A 22,567-nucleotide genomic window follows, 5' to 3' on the forward strand; every position below is an offset into this window, starting at 1 on the left:
CTTGACCGTTGGAATCCTTCTTCTCTTCACGCCTCGGATGGATTTTTCCAAATCATCGAGCGCGTCGATATAATGCGAGGGAGGTCCAAATTTCAGGGAAACCCGAGAAATTTACAGATCATAATCACCTTTTGGCGGTAATTCGCATCTCTCACGGCCTATGACGTTACGGGTATACGTAACGTACCGTCGAATTATTATACCTGTATACCTGCTGTCCTGTTCGGGTCTTTCTCGTGCACGACTCAATCGAAAAATGATCACGGCTACGACAAAGCAGGTCTGGAAAATTTCCAACCGCGGGTACGAACATCCAGCAATCTGAACAATCATTTTACCATCGACCATCAAAATCATCACCATGTTACGTTGACGATCATTGTCACCGGTCAGTCGGTTCGCGATAGCCGCCATATTATTGTCGTAATCGCCTCGGTGCATGTATCGTAGAAATTAACAGTCTCCCGACAGCGAACGAATGCTCACGTCGTTCGGATGGATGGGTCACAACGACGATCGAGGATATCGAAAATTTTTTGATGACAGCTGGACAAATAAGGGCAGGCAGGAGCTTTCTTCTGGGATGGTACGAATCGTCGACGGAGAGGCGAAAATCGCCGTTTCCGAGTCCGACGAGAGACGTGCGCGACGCGTGATTAGGTGAGAAGGTATAGGTGCAGGGCAGGTAGAAGGCATATACCCTTGTTACTCATCGAGCATCGGTACACGGAGTTGAATATCTGCGCACCTGGATAAAGCGAGGTTCGCCAGCAGGCAGGCAGGCCGGGCCAGTCAGGCAGGCGGGCAGGCAGGCGGCCACCTTTCCTTTCCCTTCGCTTACCTGCCTGGCATTTTCACTGTGGGACAGCGGCAGCAGCTCGAGCCGAAATCGCGTCGCCGCGCGCACCCCACGAACGCCGGACGAATACATATATCATATTTTATTTTATCGTTTATACTCTTTCCGCGTTTTATTCTTTCGCTTAAATAAACGTTGTTGTTGTATCGTTGTTAATTACGCGCGTTTTACCGGACAGTGGCTGGTGTTTCATCGGTCGAATAGTTCTTTCTAGCTGTGCGGAGAAAATTTTCGTTCTCGAGATCGAATTATATTTTAGCCGCATTGTATCGGTTATCTTAGAAACTATATATATATATACGCGAATCGATTGTTTACGAGGAAAAAATCGGAGGAACAGTGAAGTGTACTTTATATCGCCTGTTGTGCGTGAATTTACTCAAGCCGTTATGAAATAATTGAATAACCGTACCCTTCGGATACCTGTAGACAGGTAACAATCTCGATTCGCCAGGCGACTTTTAATCCGACGGGCCACGGTAACATCGATAGGATTTAAACGTGCGACGCAGATTGATACGAGTGGAGGAATAGTGTTCGTCTAGTGAACTTTGATAAGTGAATATAAAAGCCAAAAAATAAAATCCGATCGAAATAAGTGCTGTGCATAACCTACATTCGTAACCGCTGAGTATTTTTTTTTCACACCTGCCTTGCCTCTGTGCTCAGAGCGATACGGAGACCATAACCTCAAATCCGATCGATTTCGAATCGATCGTCTCCATCCGAAAGTCCTCGCTTCCGAGTATTTGAAAATTATGTCGACGTGTACCTTTGGATCGTAAATATTTGGACGTAAGTTCTGTCGTTGATCACCTTTCGATCACCATCCCGTTATTTTTCCCTCCCCCCTTTTTCCACCTTTCATTTCATCGGTTGGATACATAAAAATTTTTCCGTCACAAACACGCACCCATGGATTTAGAAAATAATTTCCAATCGTAATCCCAACACCCGGAATTGGGTTTGATATAATAACGGTGGGGGTGGTTCATACCGCAGTGTTCTGAAAATAAGAAGAAAATAAAAATAAGTAAAATTGTCACCGCTGCTTATTCGGGCTGATATATTGGACCGGAAATGCAGATGATGGCCGGAAGAGGGCCGACGCATCTGGTTGCCCTTTACGTGGCTACCGCTGGGCAACAAGGAAATGCGCTGGGTTCCGATGAAGAGGAAGTTACCCTCTTGGTTTACGTCCTCATTGACGCTTTACAGAATAAGGTAACCAGCATTTTTTTTTATAATCATATGTTGAATGATATACGTAATACACCTTGTACGAGATAACGTAATATTATCTGCCCCTCGGTTAATTACATACACATGAATTTATAATTCTTCGCGCATACGTACATGTATACATACATATACCGCGCGGCTACGATCTGCGTACCTTCCAATACATGCATAATCATCGGAAGAAAAAACTGAAAACAAAAAAGAGAAAATCAGAAAAAACTCCTTCTTACATGACACGCACGACGACGACGACGACGACGACAAATACTCGTATATTAGACTGTCCAGCCACAATGACAACCGATCGTCACGAATATTTTTCGCCGTCGCGTGACTACTCTGTTGCCTCGACAGCTCGCAACGTAACAGTCCTCCTCCCTCCCAAAATCTCAGTTTTTAGTTTTTAGTTTTTAGTTTTTATACACTCCTCAAATTCTTACTATGTTACGGAACACCTGTGACCATTACATGAGATAGGAGATATAAAAACTACGTCCCAACCGACGAAACTAGATTAACTCTCTCTTCCACCGGCGAAAGCCATCAACTTCTTCCGTTCGTATACCTATGGGACTACGACGTAATGCAATAATATTTTCTAACCGTCAGCGTCTCATCCCTCGTAACGATAATTTTCTCGTACACAGTAGGTAACGCGCGATTTTTAATTTTCCGTAGAGATTACGGAATAGAATTATAATTGAGATCCTCGCGCGGCTATTATCTTATCTCACGTTTTTTTTTTTTTTTTTTTTTCTCTTCCATGTAAGTATATTAGAATCGAAGCGTGCAGGTGGTATATACAAACGTACAACGATAATTCGGCAAGGGATTATCGAGGCGTCCGTAATCCAAGTGCCCATCCTTGACCGGATGGCTGTACGGTATTTTCTCATTCTAATTTCATACACACTTCGCACGTTTACCCAAATTTTCATATATCCATATCTGGGTCGAGATCGGAGACGTTATGACCAAGTTAAGAATTTCACCGTTCCGGACACGTATCCTCTTTCCAAAATGTCCTCGTACCGCGTAGCGCACTACACGCGGTATGGACTGTCAATTGTACCCTTGCTTCCGCAACGCGTAGGTACGTACCTTACAATTCCCAACAACGCACCTCGCCCGTCTTATACCCAACTCGACCCAACCTAATCCCGTGATATCCAATACCTAAACTCGAGGAGCTGCTGCACCTGTCTCCGGTCATGAATCGGCTGTTGTATTTCCTTTAAAATTTTGGCACCGTCGAAGTTATTATTTTCACATGAAGCTGTGCGGACGAGGTTTTGTCGAGATTTGATTTTCTCGTTATTTCTCACGTTTATATCCGTGGATTCCCAACGTTGCTCCGTGCAGCTCCGTGTCAAGGACAAATAGGTATACAAGCTAACGCGCGTCGCTTATAGTATGTGTCTTGCATAGAACGACGTTACTCCTTCGCTGTGACCCTTGGGCCTTGACCCGGACTACCATTTTATTCCACCATCCATCAGTCGCGTCGTCTGCAGTCTTCGCTCTTCGTCCCTCCGTCCCTCCGTTCGTTCGTTCGTTCATTCGTTCGTTCGTTCGTGCTCCAGCATCTTGTTTCCCTAACTTTTCCCCCCTCCTCGTTCCACGCTTGCCCCTCTTCTCAGCGTCCGCCTTCTCTACTCCGACCGATTCTCCTCTTCCTGCTCCACCTCCACAGCCTCCTCCTGCTCCTGCTCCTTCTTCTTCTTTACGTTGTGACGTCTAATCCGATTTATCCGACGATATCGAATTACGCGAACGTCGATCGTTGTGTGCTTCGAAATCACATTCGGTCCGACGTTCGCAAACCTGCAGTGTGAAATCTATTTTTTTGATGTTTTTCTATACTCTTTGCCGAAATCAGACGAAGTCGAGTCTCCAGACTGACGATGAGAGGAGGAAGGGGGACTTCGGATACTCGTAAAAACAGAATCATACTTACAAATCCAACGATAAAGAAGACAAATCCGCGAAATATATATATATAGCGACTGAAGCGTTATATTTTTGGCGTTGCATGAACGAAATGAATAAATAAATAATTTGTCATTTTCTGCGGTGTCTTTTCGTTTACAATCAGACATTGTTCGGCAGATATATGTATGTATGTGCGGGGAACAGTCGCGGTCGATGCAGTAACTCTGACGTACTACCGCCGTATAGACGCCGTAACGCAGAAATTGAAGAGTGCATTATACCTATTAACTTTTCAAACAAACATTACAGACGTACAACAGATAAAAGATGTGATGGAATTATATTCGAACGTATAACATACCTATAATCTTCCCGTTATCACGGTCTAACGGCGCGTTATCATTTATCTGCCGAGGTATAATACAACGTTGTGGGGGTTTTTCTTATATACACCTCACATCACATGGAACAAGTAGTACATATACTTCATGTCACATACAATCGAGTCCCCGATCGCGATATCTATCGAAAAAGAGAAGGAAACCAATCGAATCTAAATGAAATAAGATCGAGGGTCGCGGATCACACTTATGTCCTCAACGATCTATCAGAGCTGGAGATCTGATTTAAAAAATTGACGAACACGTGTTTACACCTGCGAATCGATGTACTTTCAAGGATCAGAATTTGGTGGGAAAAACCAAAAAAAAGAAATAAAGAAGTCGCGTCAATCGTCACCTAGTATATATATGTTTATTCTTTGCAAAGGCAAACAGCAAAGTGGCGGTTGTATACAGAATTATGTACCGCGTGTATACCGCAATGATTGCCCGTGTTATATACACGTGTGTACTTTACAACGCGAGTGAACGATTCGCGAAGTAGTATCGAACTGCAGTGGCGTATAAAACGTTAATTACTTACATTCTAATTGCATTCCAGAATTTACTTTATACCGCGCTTTACTATGGGTACATAAATTATCCGGGCTCGTTTACAATCACGCGTTCGGACCGCGCGACTGTATCGTGAGATTGAAATTCTTGCGATATTCTAAAAATCTCCGTGCGACATTTTTCGATTCGGTATGAGTATAAGTAAAGATACGAATATTATGTTCGGTTATAGATGGAACTGGGACAGTCTAGAAAGCTCGATGGTATTTCAATTTCGGCATTAAAATCTAAACGATCTCGTCGACCTGCGGTTAATTTTCATCATAATATTGTATACCTCAATCCCTCTGTTTTTCGCCTCTCACGAGGCAATATGGTTACCCCAGATCCTTATGAGAACCACTTTATTATTCCCATGTACTCCGCACGATGACGATGATGACGAAATTATTTCTCAATTCCCAGCTAGGTGGCTGTGGCCCGCTCAACGTCAATGGAAAATCTTTCCGAATCTGGTTACGTTTTATATATATTTTTATAACGTACCTCGATATCCAAAAAACCTGTGCACTCGGCCGAGTACATCACAACCAAGTCGTCGCCATGTCACTCGCGCGTTCTACTTCCATATTTTTTTTTTCATTCGCGTCTAATTACATTACACACACATCTTGAATGTCACGTGCCAATTTCTGCGAGGTGCATTAATATCAACACTCGCAATAAACGCGAAACCTCGCTGCAAGAATATGAATAATTATACGCTACCTACATTTGTATATCGAAGCTTTTACACCAACACGTAGGATCTTATATCTTAATCCTATACCCACTCGTCGCGATTAGATAATAAAAACAAAATTCTTTTCTGCATCATTGTTGCAATTGCAGATGACAAAAAAAAAAAAGGGTAGAAATGATAACCCGTCATCCTGCGACCGTCTATTACGTTTCACACATATTTTTAACGAAATTATTTCTATACCCGATTGAAAACAAACATAAACAATATCGCCGGCTCTCACGCAGGTAGCATGAAAAGTTGACACGGTTGGGGCGTCGTATTTATTACATATATCTCGCGCATTGTAATTATCGCGCGATGTATATAGACGGTATCCGGTATAAACACAAAAACCTGCGTGTAATTTTTGTATTCGAACTGCAGTCGCTAGAATATCAAATCTGGCGGTTCGTACTCTTCACCTGTACTCACCGCGGCTACGTGAGAATAAAAATTTTTATACACATATAATACAAAGTTCTCGGTAATTTTCAAGAATGCAAAAGTTTATTCTCTCGTCGTACTTGACGTTATATACCGTTACGACCCCGTTACACTATATTCGGAAGTAAATCTACATGCAGGACGAAAAACATTCCATCATCATCATTCTCGCGTCAGGCTGACATGTGATATAACACGTAAGAGCGTTTAAAACTATACGTGTACGCGGGAGGCACAACACGATTTACAGCGCGTAATCTTTGAACGTCGGTTTTTGCAACGCCTGCACGGCAGAAGAGATCGTCATTTTGTTTCGATCGATGTAACAAAAACTTTAAAAAAAAAAAAGAAAGCCCGCAAACTCATTTCTCATACACACGTACGATACGTTCGATGCAGAAAAGTTTTTTCTCCAGTCGTGGTGAATGTAGTATCGCTTATAGGTACGCGATACATGTATATCGTGTGGAGAACGCAGGTCTTACCCCTCGAGCGAATAGCGGTTTGGAACTCTAAAAATGGCGGAACTCGTCGGTCGTGCAATTTTTCATACATATACCTACCTGTCGCTTTATACGCGCGTCATTCGTTTCTCGCGTTCGACCTGAGGACGCCATAATTGTTAGAAAACTATAATAATCGCGTATACATGTTTATATTACGTGTGTGTATATATATATATATATATATATATATATATACATTCGCGACGTGTGCGATAACAATTTATGGAAATAAGGGAAGTTTCGTACAACTGCGTAATATTCGGCAGTGAAAGCTCGTTTTCAAATACGCGCGGGCATATACAAGCTTCCACGAAAAATTTACATTCCGTGGATTTTTAGCACCGATGCGGGAAAATATCACGAGACGACGGTCGCGCTCGGTTTCTTATGCGCGATGACACGGCCGTTCACAACCGGAGGTTCGGTAGGAGAGCGAAACGACAAAAGGGGAAAGGTTGCTCGCAGAGGGCCAGAGGTGAGCGGGGAGAAGGAAGTTGAAAAGGAAGTCGTAGCCGTTTTCGAACCGTCACTGTTTTGCCTCCTAATAACTGGCCCGGAAAGACGAGCGAGCTGGGAAGGCGAGGTTCTCGTAATATCGAACCTTCCCGCATCGCGTACACCTTAGTTATACCTGTGTATAATGTGTGTACGATGAAAAAAAACCCCGCACTAAAATTTAAAACTCATTGTAGATGCGGCGTTGATCTCTCCCCGTGACCCGCGTGAACGAGCGGGCATATAGGTATTCAAGATATACATATGCACGTACCTACACCTTTATTCGTGCAAGTTCAATTCTCATCGGGAAAAAAGACAATCGCGCAACTATATGAATTATTTATATAGAAGAAGAATATATTTTTTAATTTACAGGTAATTTTCAATAACGAGGTGTATAGGTATAACTGTATATTATTGTACGATGTGAGCTGCGGCGAAGAAGGTTGGCGAAAAAAAATTAACAAAAGATTTACAACGATCAAAGTTGAATGATATTTACATCATTTATATAACGCGGCCATATTATACACACTGCACTTCGGATGTTCAAATATGATGGACTTAATTATTTTATTTTTACTGAATACGATTGTTTTCTTTTCCCTTTGTTTTTCCTGCGATGTCATGTTCGATATAATGGTACCAGAAATGCAGCAAAATAATAGAATACATATACACATGTGTCTGTAGTAGATCTGGATGTAGATTCGTATAGTTAGGTACAAGGGTAAATATACCTGAGCAGGTCGCGAGAAGTTCACGCATTCGATATAACGGTAGGTTAACCTGAAGGTAGGTTTTTCAACTTCGTATATATACCGAGACATATATACCTTCGACGATGTGGCGGCGCAGCAGCTATGGCATAAATAGGTACGAAGGTATATACATACACGTGTATACCTGTACACCCGTACACCTATACACCACGTGCATTACGTGTGTTAGTTTTTGTGCGAAGAGCCATGACACCTGCGACCTCTATGATAATCAGGCTATCCTGACTCGTCATGTTGAAACTTCCCATGTGCTTCGGTCGCGCTTATATATATATGTACTCGTACACTGTACCTACGTAGGTATGGTCGTTAGGTATGTGCCTCGATTGGAAATTCGAACGATTTGCATCGTAATATAATCCGGGTGCCTTGGAAGTTTATAAAACATCCGCATACCGAAATACACGTGCGACGAGTGAAAAACTAACGATATATACCAACGCCGCGTCCTCGATTGCAACTGCAACTGCAGCTGCAGCTTTTTTTTTTTCTATATTTTCCATAATTTTCCATTTTTCTTCAATTGCGACGGAATATATATTTCGATCGTATCCCGCGCATCGCTACATTAAAATCTCCCACACTTTTGTACGATGGAAACGACCGTAATATTCGGTTGCCTAATCAAAATCATATTGACTGAAAATTTCAGCTGTCAAAAATATTTATAATGCGGCGGGCATGGATTATATGTTCGATTATTCGCTCGTTACTGGCGCGTGAAAAATTTGAAAGAGATGAAAACAGTCATATGTAAACGTACGAATAACATACCGGAACGGCGGTCCTCAGGGTCCGATATCTGATGTATTTTCGCACATATATAACAAGTCCGTAATTTTCTATCAGGTTTCTATATTTTGATTGTGGAATGAGGTTATGACTATGCACGAATACGTTAATCTACATTAATGCCACGTATATACTTACAGCGTAATAATGCGAGGTAAATTATAAACATAATAACGAGATGTGAGTTTAATATACAGCCGCGGGCTGTCGGTCGAAGAGCTTATGATATACACGTATAGAAAATCGTGAGTATATGCTATCCAGATTATTAATCACATGTGATCGAAGATGTGTCGAATCACGTCCCGCAGATCCGTTCTAAATTCATCGACTTTGACGAAAATTGCATCGCACGGACCGTTGTAGATTCGATTGAACCGTCGAAGATATGGCGATAACTGCGCCGAATGTACAACCGCCACGAAACTAGTGCGGAGCATTTCCTTTTTTTTTTTCTTTTTTTTTTTTTTCTTTTTTCGTACAAGGACTGCACGGATGAAGAAATTCCCAACGGTCGTCGGTTGTCTACGTTTTCGAGCTTTGCACCTCGTACCAGATCTACGACGTCTCTCAGAATTCGTACCTTGGACTGCGGACCTCGGACCTTTGACCGTTGCAAGGATAAACATGCTAATTCGATCTCTTCCATCAATAAACACCGTCTATACCCGTGTATACCTGTATTATACGGTACAAGTTCGGTAGCTGTACAACCTGCCGTTGCAGAGATTCGTTACGTAATCGTTACAGCGAACGCAGTTTATTCGACGCGAATCGTTCGTTTCGCCCCCTCGCCTTGTACTCGTGACTTGAAGAAAAAACGGACAAATTCTGTATCGAAATCGGACCGATCTATAACACCCAACTTGTAGCGTAAGGGTACACAATGTGATTAATTGTCGGGTGTACGTTATCCGAATTGCGACGCCTGCCCGTAGGCAACTCTCGTTGCACCGGCATCGGCACGACGCGCGACGTCGATGCGTTTCGTCGTTATTATCGAGCGATTAATATTCATTCGTTTGCATTTTCATCGATTGTTTTGTTCCGTACAAGAGCGGTAATGACGGAGATTTCTTTTATTTCTTGTTCCAGGTTATGGGGAGACAACAGTACATCGTACGACCGGTGTTGACGGACGTAGTCGGAGCCGCGACCACCGGCGACAGCGGAGTGCAGGCAGCCGGAAGTAGCAGAATCGTCAGCGAAACGGCATTGGCTCACGCGCCGGCTTTGACCGAAGCTTATCTCAGAGAACATGGAATCCCACTGCGTCAGGCGATCATACTGGTATCAATATCTCGTTTTGATGATAATATGTATGTATTTTTTTTTTTTTTTTTTAATAAAAGGTAACGCACGTGCGAACTTCCATTGTTCACGTTCCATCTGTGCCGAGGTCATCGATTCGTGCGAGCTCGTTGAAAATTTTTTTAAGTCATCGGAGACGACGATCGATTATAGTGTAGAATAGAGCCTCCCATATTGGAGATTGGTAATTAAAAATATCGGCGGGCAATCGCGTGAAATATTCCTAACTGAGATATTGTAACTATATAATTAGAAGATTGCGATTCGGATGTCTCGGTGAACCAAACCGATGCGTATGTAAAAGTAATATTGTTTTATGGTAGTTCTGGTTGATCATTATATTAAAGTATGTACGACGATGTACCTGAGGTTCCACAAAAAATTGTTGAATGTATCAACGATAAATTTGCGTAACTTTAATATCGTTGCGTCGGAATTACGTCTAGTTTTCAAAACTTGACCGTATAGTATAGAACGGTGGAATAGACGGCGATCATTTATGGCCCATACATCTGTTCGTCGACGTCGAAAAATTAGCAATAAAAAGGATTCGATTTCAATTTTTAAACGATCCGATCTACTGGTATCCGGCGGGGTTCTTAAAATTTTCAACGAATACCGAGCTATCGACTGAAAATATTATTTGCGACATACCTATTTATTCTGGGAATATAAATGTATCATTAGCATATCGGTGTTAAGGAATAATTGTAAATGTAAGCGAAACTGGTTGAAAAATGTCGCCATCGCACGCACAACCGACTTTTCGTACTATCTCCGACCGAAAGAAAGAAAAAAAAAAAAAAAACTCGTCGCAAGTCGACATTTCTGAAACTAAGACTATCTTGAATTACATACGTTACAAAATTGGAAGGGAGTCTTTCGGTTTTTCGTTTGGTTTTTTTTTCTTCTCCCGACCAAACTTTAGTCACTTTTTTCACCTTATCGGTTGTACGTACCTACATTTTAGCATTTCGTTAATCTATAAAAGTGTATGCGGGTAGCAAGGTGCATATAGAGTCGGGTGCAATATTACCTCGTTGGCCCCTGAGGCTATAACACGTGTAAAATCGTAATCTTCTACGATAATATATTCGAGTACTGAACAATTGCGATAACCGCGCACACGATCGTTAATTTTATCCACCACATATGAGGGCGATCGTACGATTTTCTATAGCGTTTATTCTGTACTTTCTCCCCTGCAGTTCGAGTCGTGGTGGTCGTCGCTGACTTGTGTGGCAACCGGAAGTTCGCCCCGTTTCGTCGTGGATGGTCAGGCGCCGTTACGACAATGTCTGCATCCCCAAGCCTGCAACAAGGAGGTCGATCTCCCCCCGCACTACACCGTTTTTCACGACCTGAGGAAAGAGTTCGCCACCTGCTACTCCTCGCAGGACGACCTCGCCACCCTCAGCATACAAGACATGCTGCAATGTATCCTTTTTCTATTATCGCGCTACACCCGCAAGCCGCCAAATCCACAGGCGTTATTCGCTACGCGTTCGTCGATACGAACCCCTAAAAATTGAGGACCTCGTACCGGAGTCTGGTTTCGTTGCGGGGTGAGGTCAAGTTGCGACTTTTAAAGTCTCGTACCACCCCATGGTATGGTCATGTTACGTTTAAGTTCATAGCTTCGGTAGGTACAAAACTTAGCGGGGGCGCATGCGCGTTTCGATGTATCCAAGTCAAGTCGAAACCGAGGAGACCTCGATTCCCCGAGTAACATTGAGTTGACGACGGTACACACTTCGCATGTACGACGACTACGGGGATTCGAGCGCTGGCTAAAGTATAAACCACCGCATTGCCAACATCTGTCCAGCCAAGCTTCGGGCTCCCATTCTGACTCGCGCGACGCCTTCCGATTATTGTCCGTTGAAAAATAAGTAAAACGCGCGCCCCCCTTCTCCGAACCGTGCAATTGTAAAAGACGAAAAGTTCGTACGTGATGTGCACATCGGGGGAAGATAGAGAAAGATATTGAGCGCAGGTGAAATTCGGGGGAGAGAAAAGTACGGAGAATTATCAAGGACCGGAGGAAGTTCACCTTCGCATGTAATATCGTAATTCAGCCACCCGATTGAGTTCCGTAAGTTAAAACTCTTTCTACCTCTATTGCTTTGTAAAAGAGAGAAGGCAAAAAAAAAAAAAGAAAAAAACAAGCGATCGAAGGAAACTACTGGACTGTAATATTCAGTTCCTCTTGTGCAGCGCACCTATAGCGTGTGTGCGGTATAATCGGCGAATCGAATTAACGTGAAAAATGTTCAAATAAGCGCGAATACCTCGCTTCCGTATCTTACTTAATTTTATTTATCTTGTTTTCACTTTATTTCTCAATATCCCACACGTAAAAAACGTTTTCGTTCGGTCTAACGAGACGCGAGAGAAAACATACGTCGGGCGTCACGTTTCCGCAATTTCTTCTAGGCCTGCTCTATACGGTTTTGGTATCCCTTCGAGTCGACGAAAGTTTTTCAAAAGCCGACGCACCACCCCTGCTGGAGGGAAAATCCGCAGCGTTAATTCGAACGCCTGTTATGTAGGAGAGACACGTGGCAAAGGCACAAAAAGTTTGGAGCTGTACGCGCCAGTTTACGAGCGCACGCGCATTCTGCGTTATCTGTATTTGATGCGTCGTGATCTGTATAACAAGTGTAAATCCATATGTGAATCCGAAAAGGGTTCGGAACGAGGTTCTAAAACGTTCGGTCGCGCCGTAATTAGGATATGAAATATAACATGCTTTGGATGTGGTTCGTTTTCAACGCAGCTTGATCGAACCACCTGTTAAAATTGTTTCATCGATTCTTCAATTTTAACATCTGTCACACACCTGCGGATGCGTGATTAATACCGTAGGTATAGTCTAAGAAGCGATTAGCTTGCGTGGATTCAACTTGTCAGTCCACCGCATCTCTATGGGATAAGTTTTCCCCATGATGGCGATGGCCTTATGGAAATCTGGTAGCAGGAAACCGCAGGTTATTGCTTATATATATATACATGTATACATGGTCGTGCAAAATTTACTGCTACTCCGCCGCCATTGTTCGTTTTATCTCGAGGCAGATTAGATTTTATTTCTTCATTTTGATTGCGAACCTTTCAATAGTCATCGAAGCCGCGGTGGTCAGCTATACGACTGGGTCAAAGGGGATTGCGCGACGGATCGAGTCCAAACGAGACTCTGAGATCTTTCGGATCTAACGATTATGGTATATGAATTTCGAAAAGGGACGGTGCGCCTCGAAATCATAGACGATATAATATCTGGAATCTCTCCCTCGTCGCGCACGTGAGTCATTCAACGTTCGGCTCGTCTTTGCACAGTATCCGAGCATTGTTTTGAACTTGAACGTTAATATACCGGTACAAGAATGCCCAAGATATGGACGTATATACCTACGCAACGTTTACAACTAATTCGGCCCGAGAAAGACAAGGGAAAAATAATGACATACCGAACCGAGTGGCCTGTTCCCTTGGAAAAGCTTTGCCTATTGGTTAACGTTATCAGCGTTCATGGATTAAAGGTCACCCCCGTGAAGATATTGGTATAATGGCTTAGCGACCGCCTGCACGACGATACGCAGTTGTGCAGCTCGCTACGTCTCAGCTCCCCGCGTTGTGTTATTTGGCATTTTTTTTCGGGTTTCGAGTTTCAATATTGGGTGAAAAAGTCTGCTTCGTCGGAGGTGTATTCTTCGCTTCTATCTTCGAACATTTTTCCGCACCCTTCCGTCAGTTATACGCACGGTATTACGCGCTCTCTTGGTACCGCAGCAGCTTGAATCGAGGCGGGATTTAGATAAAAAATAACCGCAGGGCGTTGGGTGAGCATTATTTTATTCACACCTGCGTATTAATTATATTTTATGCGCGAGCGTTTCATTGCCCGACGAGTGCACCGTCCATTAGCATTAAATAACGACTGCCGCTGTTATCATTATCTGCATCATCGATGTTTTTACTCGATGAGAGAGGATAAAATTAATAAATCTACACACTTTCTTCATTGCGTCTATGTGTGTGGGTATTATTATTCCAATAGCCGGTTGTTCGGAAAAAATATTAACCGAAGGTCTAAACTCTAAAGTTCGAAGCGCGACTCGTCGACGCGTTGCGGAAAATTCGGAGCGTGTGTACGATTTAGATTTTCAAATTACGCACGAAGTTTCCATGTACGAATTCAGCGAGTCGGTTTCGGAGTAACGGAAAATATAGAGATATTCGAAACGGCACAACTCGTCCGGTGCATTGAAATTTCATTCGTTTATAACGTCCCTTATCTGAAGGACTTATCTGTAACGCTGTCAGTCTGAGTTGTCTGCTGCTAAGTTTTTAAAAAAAAAAATGTTACTTCTTTCGCCCCACTTTTGGCTTCTTACATCTATAGTCTGACTTTTGGAGCGGACGTCAAATTTAAAAATAATAACACATACATGGCGACACGCCGAGGAGCCTTTGCCTCGCATCCTTACGCGATACTTACGTGGGTAGAATGTAGGTGTAAATGTACCCATGTTTCACATCAGTATATTACCCATACCAACGATAGCCTGGCGCGAGTAAATTGCATCCCCTGAAAACTCCAGTGCAGTCGCCCTCCGAGTTTCGTATATCTCTTGCTCCTGCATGTCAAGAATAATATGCATATAGTTTTCATAAATATATAGACGCTTATATCGGCTGCATCCGGATCCGTGAAGCGGTCACGACAAAATCCTGCTCATTTCGCGCCGCTGCAGGAGGCTTCGGATTTCAATCTTTTTGAAACGCCAGCAAATTCTTCATTCGTGCACGTCGCTTTCCGGTCTTCTGTATCTGTTTAGCAAGAGACTAGACTAGTTATTCGCGATATACCTCGTGGAAACTAACGTATTGCATTGTCCACACATTTCCAGTATACGCGCGCACACATTCGTACAGCAACCTTGTTGAACGCTTCCAATTACCGTATGCCTACGTCTGTATAGGATTTAGTGTGGGTATACGTAGAAATATAGGTATTTCCTCGACTGCTCTATACATCTATACATAATTCACTGATATCATTGTATTGCGGGTACGGCTACCGTTTGCATTCGCGTTCGTTTCGTGCAGCTAAAGCAGAATATACACTTGTATAATAGATTAACATACCTATAGGTATGAAGTATATAAGGTATGAAACAACGGTATGTATAATACATATGGGTATATAGGTATAACGTCGCGACGCTCGCGGTGCGTACTTTATAGTGTAGGTATATTAAGCGTACCGGTGGATTGCAAGGTAGACGAACCAAGCCGAGCCTCACCGATTCTGATGGCTTTTCAACCGGCGATATTATTACCTGCCTAGCTATGAAGGTGTGCGAATTTTGCCTCTGTACACATCCCATATATCCTCGAACGAAATGTTGGGACGTGACTGTTAATGAAGGAAAAGAATGAATAGATTGCCTAATTATCTCTCATGATCAGCGATGCGGACGCTCTATGTCTCCCCAAAGTTGGGAAAATTACCCCCCAGGCTACTTACATGTACTCTTATGTAAGAGCGAGTAATTCGTGTGTATTTTTAGTCGAAAAACTGCACTTGAAAGGCCTCCGCATAATCAGGACTCATTTTAGATCTGTACGTACATTGTTCTATCATGCGATAGAAATTGGCGAATTGGCAGATATACCGATTAAATTGTACGAGGCAACAGCGGAATAATCGTTATGACGGTATACTCCTTAAGAAATATGATTGAATCATGTCACTCGGACATTTTTTTTTCTTTAAAAAAAAACCGAAAATGCAAAACCGAATACGCAAAAGAATAACGAAAAGTTTTTCTGCCACAAAAATAACAATTTCGTTTGTTGTAAGCTTTTGTTAAATCGGCGATGTAATTTTTTTAGCCAAACGAAATCTCGAGGCATATAGAGTATTTACAGTGTTAGGTGCATACTAGGTACACTGTTTGCGCGCAGCAGCATGCAATAAATGCAGAGTCCGAGGGTACAGTACTACGGTATTGTTATGACTATTGTTATTATTGTTTTAATTATTATTGGAGCTGAAGCCTTTACGTGGTACAACTCATACGACTCCGTATCGAAAGATTCAACATTGGATCGCCATTTATACGCTATAAATTTGCTGTAGAATACAAAGAAATATTTCCTTAATAATTTGAATCTCAGACTTTGGTTTGGCGCCAGACACGGAAAATGATTACCATGTGAAGGAGGTTCAGGACATGGTGACGGTCATACAGAGGATGATAAAGGATGGTAAGAGTTCTGACGGAGAAATTAGATAAGCTCTGCAAATCTTCTCATTGCAAGTAGACATTTCGGATATAAACTGGAAAGTTGATCGGCTCGTTCATCCCCTAACAGAAACCAAACGTACATCGCGCATGCCTTGTGAAAAAAGTCTGCAGTGCGAGCGAACTTCGTCTTTCACGTCTTAGAGTATGATGCATGATATGTTTTGAGAATTTCCACAAATTAAGTAATAGCGAATTAATGTCCATTATTCTATCATAATTGCAACTGACAGCTATTTATAATGTTTATTATGTTATATTCCAATGCATGTAATCGACTTTTCGTTATTCTCGTTGGCTTATTCAGCTGTTTCTGCCGTATGCACCCTATGCATACGTACGCTGTACGTGGCTATACGCATCAACAGGTGTCGGGTGTCCGGACCTGAGTTCCGTAGGTAGTAGCCGTCACTACCAGCGAGACAAAATCCGTCAGAAATTCACTTCCATTCAAATATCTCGTCGAACTTACCCCCTTACATTCCGTTGTTCATTTCCTCACGAAAATCGAATATTATTTCGAGACCCATTGGATTGTGAACTGTGAACTCTGGGGCCTGATTTTACTCATCGTGGTTGTGTTTATTACGTTGAGTGCGTCTGTATATTCGAGGTTAGGTCAAGTCAGGTTGGACCAGGGAGCGGTCAACAATTTTTACTCTTCTGAAAGTGCAATTAATAACAGGACATTATTTTTTCAGGTCATACATTTCTGAACCCTGAAGTCGTCAATTTAGTCCTGGAACCTGGCATATGGTAAGTTTTATGTCCTCAATCAGTATCCTGTCAACTGTTATCGTGTACTGCTCATTTGAAAGCTGGTGAAATTAATCCTTTGTCTTTCAAGTTCGAAGGACGAAGAGGTAGACAATAACTGCGTCGTAAGGGCACGAGGTTTACCTTGGCAATCATCGGATCAGGACATTGCTAAGTTCTTCCGGGGACTTAATGTTGCCAAGTGAGTACATGTCTATTTCAAACGTTATCTATTAATTAATATTTGCAATCACGGAATTTTTTTAATGATAATTCTCGTTGAAGTAATCTATTAAATTGTTTGTATTCAAGCATCTTGGATTTCAAGTAAAGGTAACTATGATTGCTTCCTTTTGAAGACCTTTACTAAGATATCATTTCCATTATACTGTGTCTACTTGTGCATTATTACATTCATTATAGATTTTTGATAAACAACCCACCTTAGAGTAAAGATCTGTATACTTTAGTAAAGCTTGAAAGTCAGCTGTGTTAGAATAAATTCAATCCAGTAAACATATGTCGGCCTCAGTAGGTCTGTGTACCCCGCATTGCCTGATAGCAGTTATCTCGGGTCACAGATCATGCTTCTGTGTCCAATTGAGACACATCCACCACCCAGCTCGAACTGTCAATTTTGAACCACTAAATGGACAGCCTTCTTGATTGCCCCCCACTAGAAATTTGGTGTATTAAAGAACATGATATATATTTTATATCTCAGAGTCTTTACCATTGAAATAACATGGTAACAATCTACGATCGATTTGACATTGCAGAGGTGGTGTTGCTCTGTGTTTGAGCGCACAGGGTAGGCGTAACGGAGAGGCATTGGTACGTCTGGTTAGCAAAGAGCACAGAGACATGGCGCTGAAGAGGCACAAGCATCATATCGGAGCCAGATACATCGAAGTGTACAAAGCTTCTGGCGAAGACTTTGTTGGAGTTGCAGGAGGTGCTAGTGGTGAAGCGCATGCCTTCCTTTCCCGCGGGGCTCAAGTCATCGTTAGAATGAGAGGGCTGCCTTATGACTGCACCGCCAAACAAGTTGTAAGTAGTCCATGCTCCTATCTATTGCGAATGAATTCTCCATTCCGGATCCTCATCTGGTTTTGTTTATGTTTAGTTGGAGTTCTTCCTGGCCGGAGAAAGTCCGTGTCTAGTATTGGATGGCGAAGAGGGTGTACTTTTTGTGAAAAAACCTGATGGGCGAGCAACTGGCGATGCATTTGTACTTTTTGCCAAAGAAGAAGACGCCTCTAAGGCCCTTAGCAAGCACAGGGATCTGATCGGTAGTCGATATATCGAACTCTTTAGGAGTACAACTGCTGAGGTGCAACAGGTATGTATCTTTATATCATAAACCACATCTTTGAACTTCTGTTGACTTTAGACTCTACTAATCGTGATGTCATTGTAATTTCAGGTATTGAATAGATCAATGGACCCAAAGACGTACGAGGCACCAGCGCCACTGCTCACAACAATTCAGCAGGTTCCTCTACTCCCGCAACACATAATAACTTCCGGTACACGCAAAGATTGCGTACGTCTCCGCGGACTACCCTACGAAGCTCAAGTCGAACATATACTAGATTTCTTGGGGGAGCACGCTAAAAATATTGTACTTCAAGGAGTTCACATGGTCTACAACGCTCAGGTAAGAAAGATACTCCTCAGATATGCATACTATGCGCGGATCCAAGTGTTCGAAAACGAAGGCGTTCGAGGAATGAATGCGTCCGATTTAACGAGAAACTAAAAGCGGGTGAATGCATGGGGTGGGATCGCGCACGCTATATTGCGCGTTTGGATATCGCGTAACTTAGGTATTGCGAGTATTCATGCTCGCTTTCCCGAGAGCCTCTCTGGATGCATAAGCTGGTGTTTGGGTATGGATCTATGAATGATTACCGGACGTTGTTCGTTCCCTGATCCACAGGGTCAGCCGTCGGGCGAGGCTTTCATTCAGATGGACGGGGAAAGTTCGGCCTACGCTTGCGCGTCGCAACGTCATCATCGTTACATGATATTCGGAAAGAAGCAACGTTACATCGAAGTATTTCAGTGCAGCGGCGAAGACATGAATCTGGTATTGACAGGCGCCGTAGCACCACCGCCAGCGAAAGCTCTGCTATCTCCCGGTAGGTTAACGACACATAATCCTACAACTCTCGCTCACCCTCCCCCACCCTCGACGGTGGCACTCCCGAATCACCACCACCACCACATCAACCACCACCAACAACAACAACAACAACAACAACAGCAACAACCACAACAACAACCTCCTCTCTGGGACATACACGCATTGGTGCAAGCTCAGGCCCAAGCCCAAGCGCAAGCGGCTCAGGCTCAAGCACAAGCTCAAGCTCAAGCTCATGCTCAGGCACAGGCCCATGCGATTCGAAATCAAGATCATCTGTGGTTGATGGCGCTCGCCTCTAATCCTCCCCCCAATTCATCGGCGACCCCCACGTCCCCGAATTCCGCGGTAGCGAGTAAAGCGTTGGCACTTCCGCCTCCGCCGCAATCCCAAATTTCCGCTTACGGTATGGCGCCGCCAACGCTCCACGCTCAACCACCCCCTGCCCCCTTCCTGCTGTTTAACATGCAGCCCCGATATCCGATATTACGGGCCCCACCTCACGGACTGTTACCTCCATTGGTTCACACTAGCCAGTTAAATCCAGCAGCTTTAATGGGCCTGAAACGTTCGTGGGAAAGTGCTTTCCCCGCTGAAAGTGCTGGCAGTGCAGCTAAACGAGCGTGGCAATCACCGGCTACCTTTCAAAACCCGCAACAAGCGGCTGCCGCTTCCGGACTTGCCTACCCCGCTCAATTCTATCCACAAATATAGAACATTTCACATTTTATAACACAAGGCAGCTCAGATATAGGGAGGGCGTGAACCGCGATCGCACTTTTGCATACCTGCAACAGGTACGCATTTTTTATAGCATTTCCGTAGCGCCACGGTAATTTTGCACAAACATTCCAAGAATATGATTACTTTTTGGGATGTACTTTGAACGATCAATTTTTTTTTTTATTTTTTTTTTTTCGTACAGTTGCAAATTTAATGAACTTGCAAAATACGTACGCACAAGCAAGGGATCCTTTCGTCCGTCGTCTATACTATATTTTGACTCGATATTAAAAGGTGATATAATATATTCCATTCGAAGTATAAGCCAACCTTCGGCGTTTCTTTTTTATAACTCGTATACCCTTTTGGGATTAACTCGAAATGACGCTCAGTGGATATAATATACATACATATATGTGTATATTTATATGGGGACCAATGCATAACTAAATATAAATGCAGAACAACTATCATTCCTGTATAAATAAATTTAAAAACGCGCTACTAATGACATACATAACATGTTCGTACTCAAAACCGGGCAATTTGAATGACAATAAATATTCGTTACCGCGCGCGATGTAACTAGATATTACTTATTTACATATATTAATTGTTCATAAGCCGCCCGTAGAAGAATATCGATATATGCAAGAAGAAAAAAATTAATAAATAACGAAGATAAGGAAGATTTACAATTGTAGATAATTAATATTTATCATTGTTGAAAAAACGTGAAAGTTAATTAACGGTGTAAATGAAGAAAAAAAAACGACACCAAACAAAAATTATCAGCCACATTCCGATTGAAAAATTATTATTATTGCTATTTGTTTGTTTTTTTTTTTTTTTTTTTTTTCTTAGCAAATTTTGCTACTTTTTTTTGTATTATATTTTTGCCAGCACCTTAAGTGCCTTTACAGGTGATAGAAAGTACTTATACAATTGTTAGAACCAATCGGACCATTGTTGTTAATGATTAGTATATTCGTACCTTGGAAGAGAATAAATATAGGCAGGTAGTAGAAAGTGGTAGTACAATAGCGATAGGTATAGTAATTATATAAAAGTTTAAGCATGGACCTTTGGGTCGATCCGAATTCACTGCAGTAGCTCCTTGTAATATGTATATAGGTAGAGTTTAATTATTATACATACATAGACGAATAGGGGTAACGGAGGAGTGCGGTAAATTCGTGGCAGGGTTGCCTTCTTAATCGGTCGATACCCTCATATTTCTATTATCGGATTAGCTTTTGGAAATTCAATCAAGACTTGTTCCGCAAGTGCCTTTCAAAAACCGAATTATCGTTGGAAATATTTGCGTGTAATGTACCATTCGTCTCTATAATCTACGCATACACATATTATTATGTATAGAAAATAGATTTAACGAACAATAATAGGATAGGGCCTAGAGTTGTCTGAATATATTTTTCCAAGTATACCTATATGCTGAATATTACAATTAAAAATATGAAGGGAAAAGAAAGTTGAAACGAAAGAAAAAAAATGTTCGAAATGGCTATTCCATCCAATATATTATAATATTATTAATATTTTTTATCCTAGTGTAATGAATAACTTTGATAATTCACCACGAGGCGCGTGTTCAAAATGACCCATTCCCCGTACGTCGATTATGGGATATCTTCCAAAAATCAAGTCTATTACACCATACATACAAATCCACACACGAATCTTCCTATTTTACGTACCCGCCAACCTCCTAATTAGGGTAGACTGAATTGCAAACTGCTTTCGAACGAATATTTATGATTAAAACAAAAAAAAAACAAAAAATGAAAATGAAAAGTCAACCATAAATCAACGTTTTCATAAGTATAGCACTTAATAATCTGGCACACTTACTTCCACCGTGATCTTGTACTTAACCCGGTGTTGGGAAATCATATTTTTTCAGGTTCCTCGAAGATTGATAATTTATCATGATTTATAACATTGAAAAAACAAAAAAATTCGGCGTCAATATTATCAACCTAATGAGCATTCGAAATTGTCATTATTTTTTGAAATACTGATCTTGCAATGCCTGGCAATTTTGATTGGTAAAAGATGTCTTTTTTCTTCTTTTTTTCTTCAAAACTTAGAAAACAAAAAGAATATACCCCCCATTACTGTTGTCAGACCGAAGGTGTAACATATGTTTGTTCTGCATCGGTTCAATATCTCGGGTTGTTACTTTGAATTTTTTTTTTAACAATGGGTCTGTGAGAACGCGGGTATTATAGTTTGTTGTAAATTGAAATTTTTCATTTTTTCTTTTTACTTGCTATTTCTTGTTTCCGAATAAGGTTGGACGTGGTATAACGTTGTGAAATTTTTAAATTCTATACCAGATGATATGTGGATTGTATAATTTTATATGAAATTTTTATTTATTTCCACAAATCCCTTGGAATCATGGTAGTTTTTATATTACGTTAAGTAGGTAGTTTTGAGACTGTCTTATATATCTTGCCGAAATATCTTTCGTAAGAAGTATATCGATCTGTGTGAAAATAGTCAAAGACGAGAAATGACTTCGTTTAAAATATTCCAGAGCTTCCATAAGACATAAA

General features: G+C 41.9%; 1 protein-coding gene and 1 long non-coding RNA gene across 4 annotated transcripts in view; one reads left to right on the forward strand and one right to left on the reverse strand.

Annotated features, from left to right (window-relative positions):
- The first annotated feature begins 597 nt into the window (after positions 1-597).
- Positions 598-22,567, forward strand: part of LOC105684627 (RNA-binding protein fusilli) — a 29,465-nt gene continuing 7,495 nt past the window's right edge. Inside the window, exons 1-10 of one of the 3 annotated variants that reach the window (XM_048650960.1) lie at positions 598-2,083; positions 9,831-10,025; positions 11,255-11,483; positions 16,233-16,322; positions 17,062-17,116; positions 17,208-17,318; positions 17,896-18,166; positions 18,243-18,458; positions 18,543-18,776; positions 19,059-19,260. In XM_048650960.1, coding sequence (XP_048506917.1) covers positions 1,940-2,083; positions 9,831-10,025; positions 11,255-11,483; positions 16,233-16,322; positions 17,062-17,116; positions 17,208-17,318; positions 17,896-18,166; positions 18,243-18,458; positions 18,543-18,776; positions 19,059-19,260 — 1,747 coding nt within the window. In that variant the 5' untranslated portion in view covers positions 598-1,939. The remainder of the gene's footprint in view (positions 2,084-9,830; positions 10,026-11,254; positions 11,484-16,232; positions 16,323-17,061; positions 17,117-17,207; positions 17,319-17,895; positions 18,167-18,242; positions 18,459-18,542; positions 18,777-19,058; positions 19,261-22,567) is intronic. The other 2 variants (XR_002305610.2, XM_012398114.3) reach the window with 2 other exon arrangements.
- Positions 2,140-4,965, reverse strand: LOC110116922. Its single transcript, XR_007277173.1, has 2 exons — positions 4,059-4,965; positions 2,140-2,289 (listed from the first exon to the last, which is right to left on the reverse strand). It is a non-coding gene; the product is annotated as an uncharacterized LOC110116922 (long non-coding RNA).

Source organism: Athalia rosae, chromosome 2 (genome assembly GCF_917208135.1).
Source record: "Athalia rosae chromosome 2, iyAthRosa1.1, whole genome shotgun sequence".
NCBI classification, from domain to species: domain Eukaryota; kingdom Metazoa; phylum Arthropoda; class Insecta; order Hymenoptera; family Athaliidae; genus Athalia; species Athalia rosae.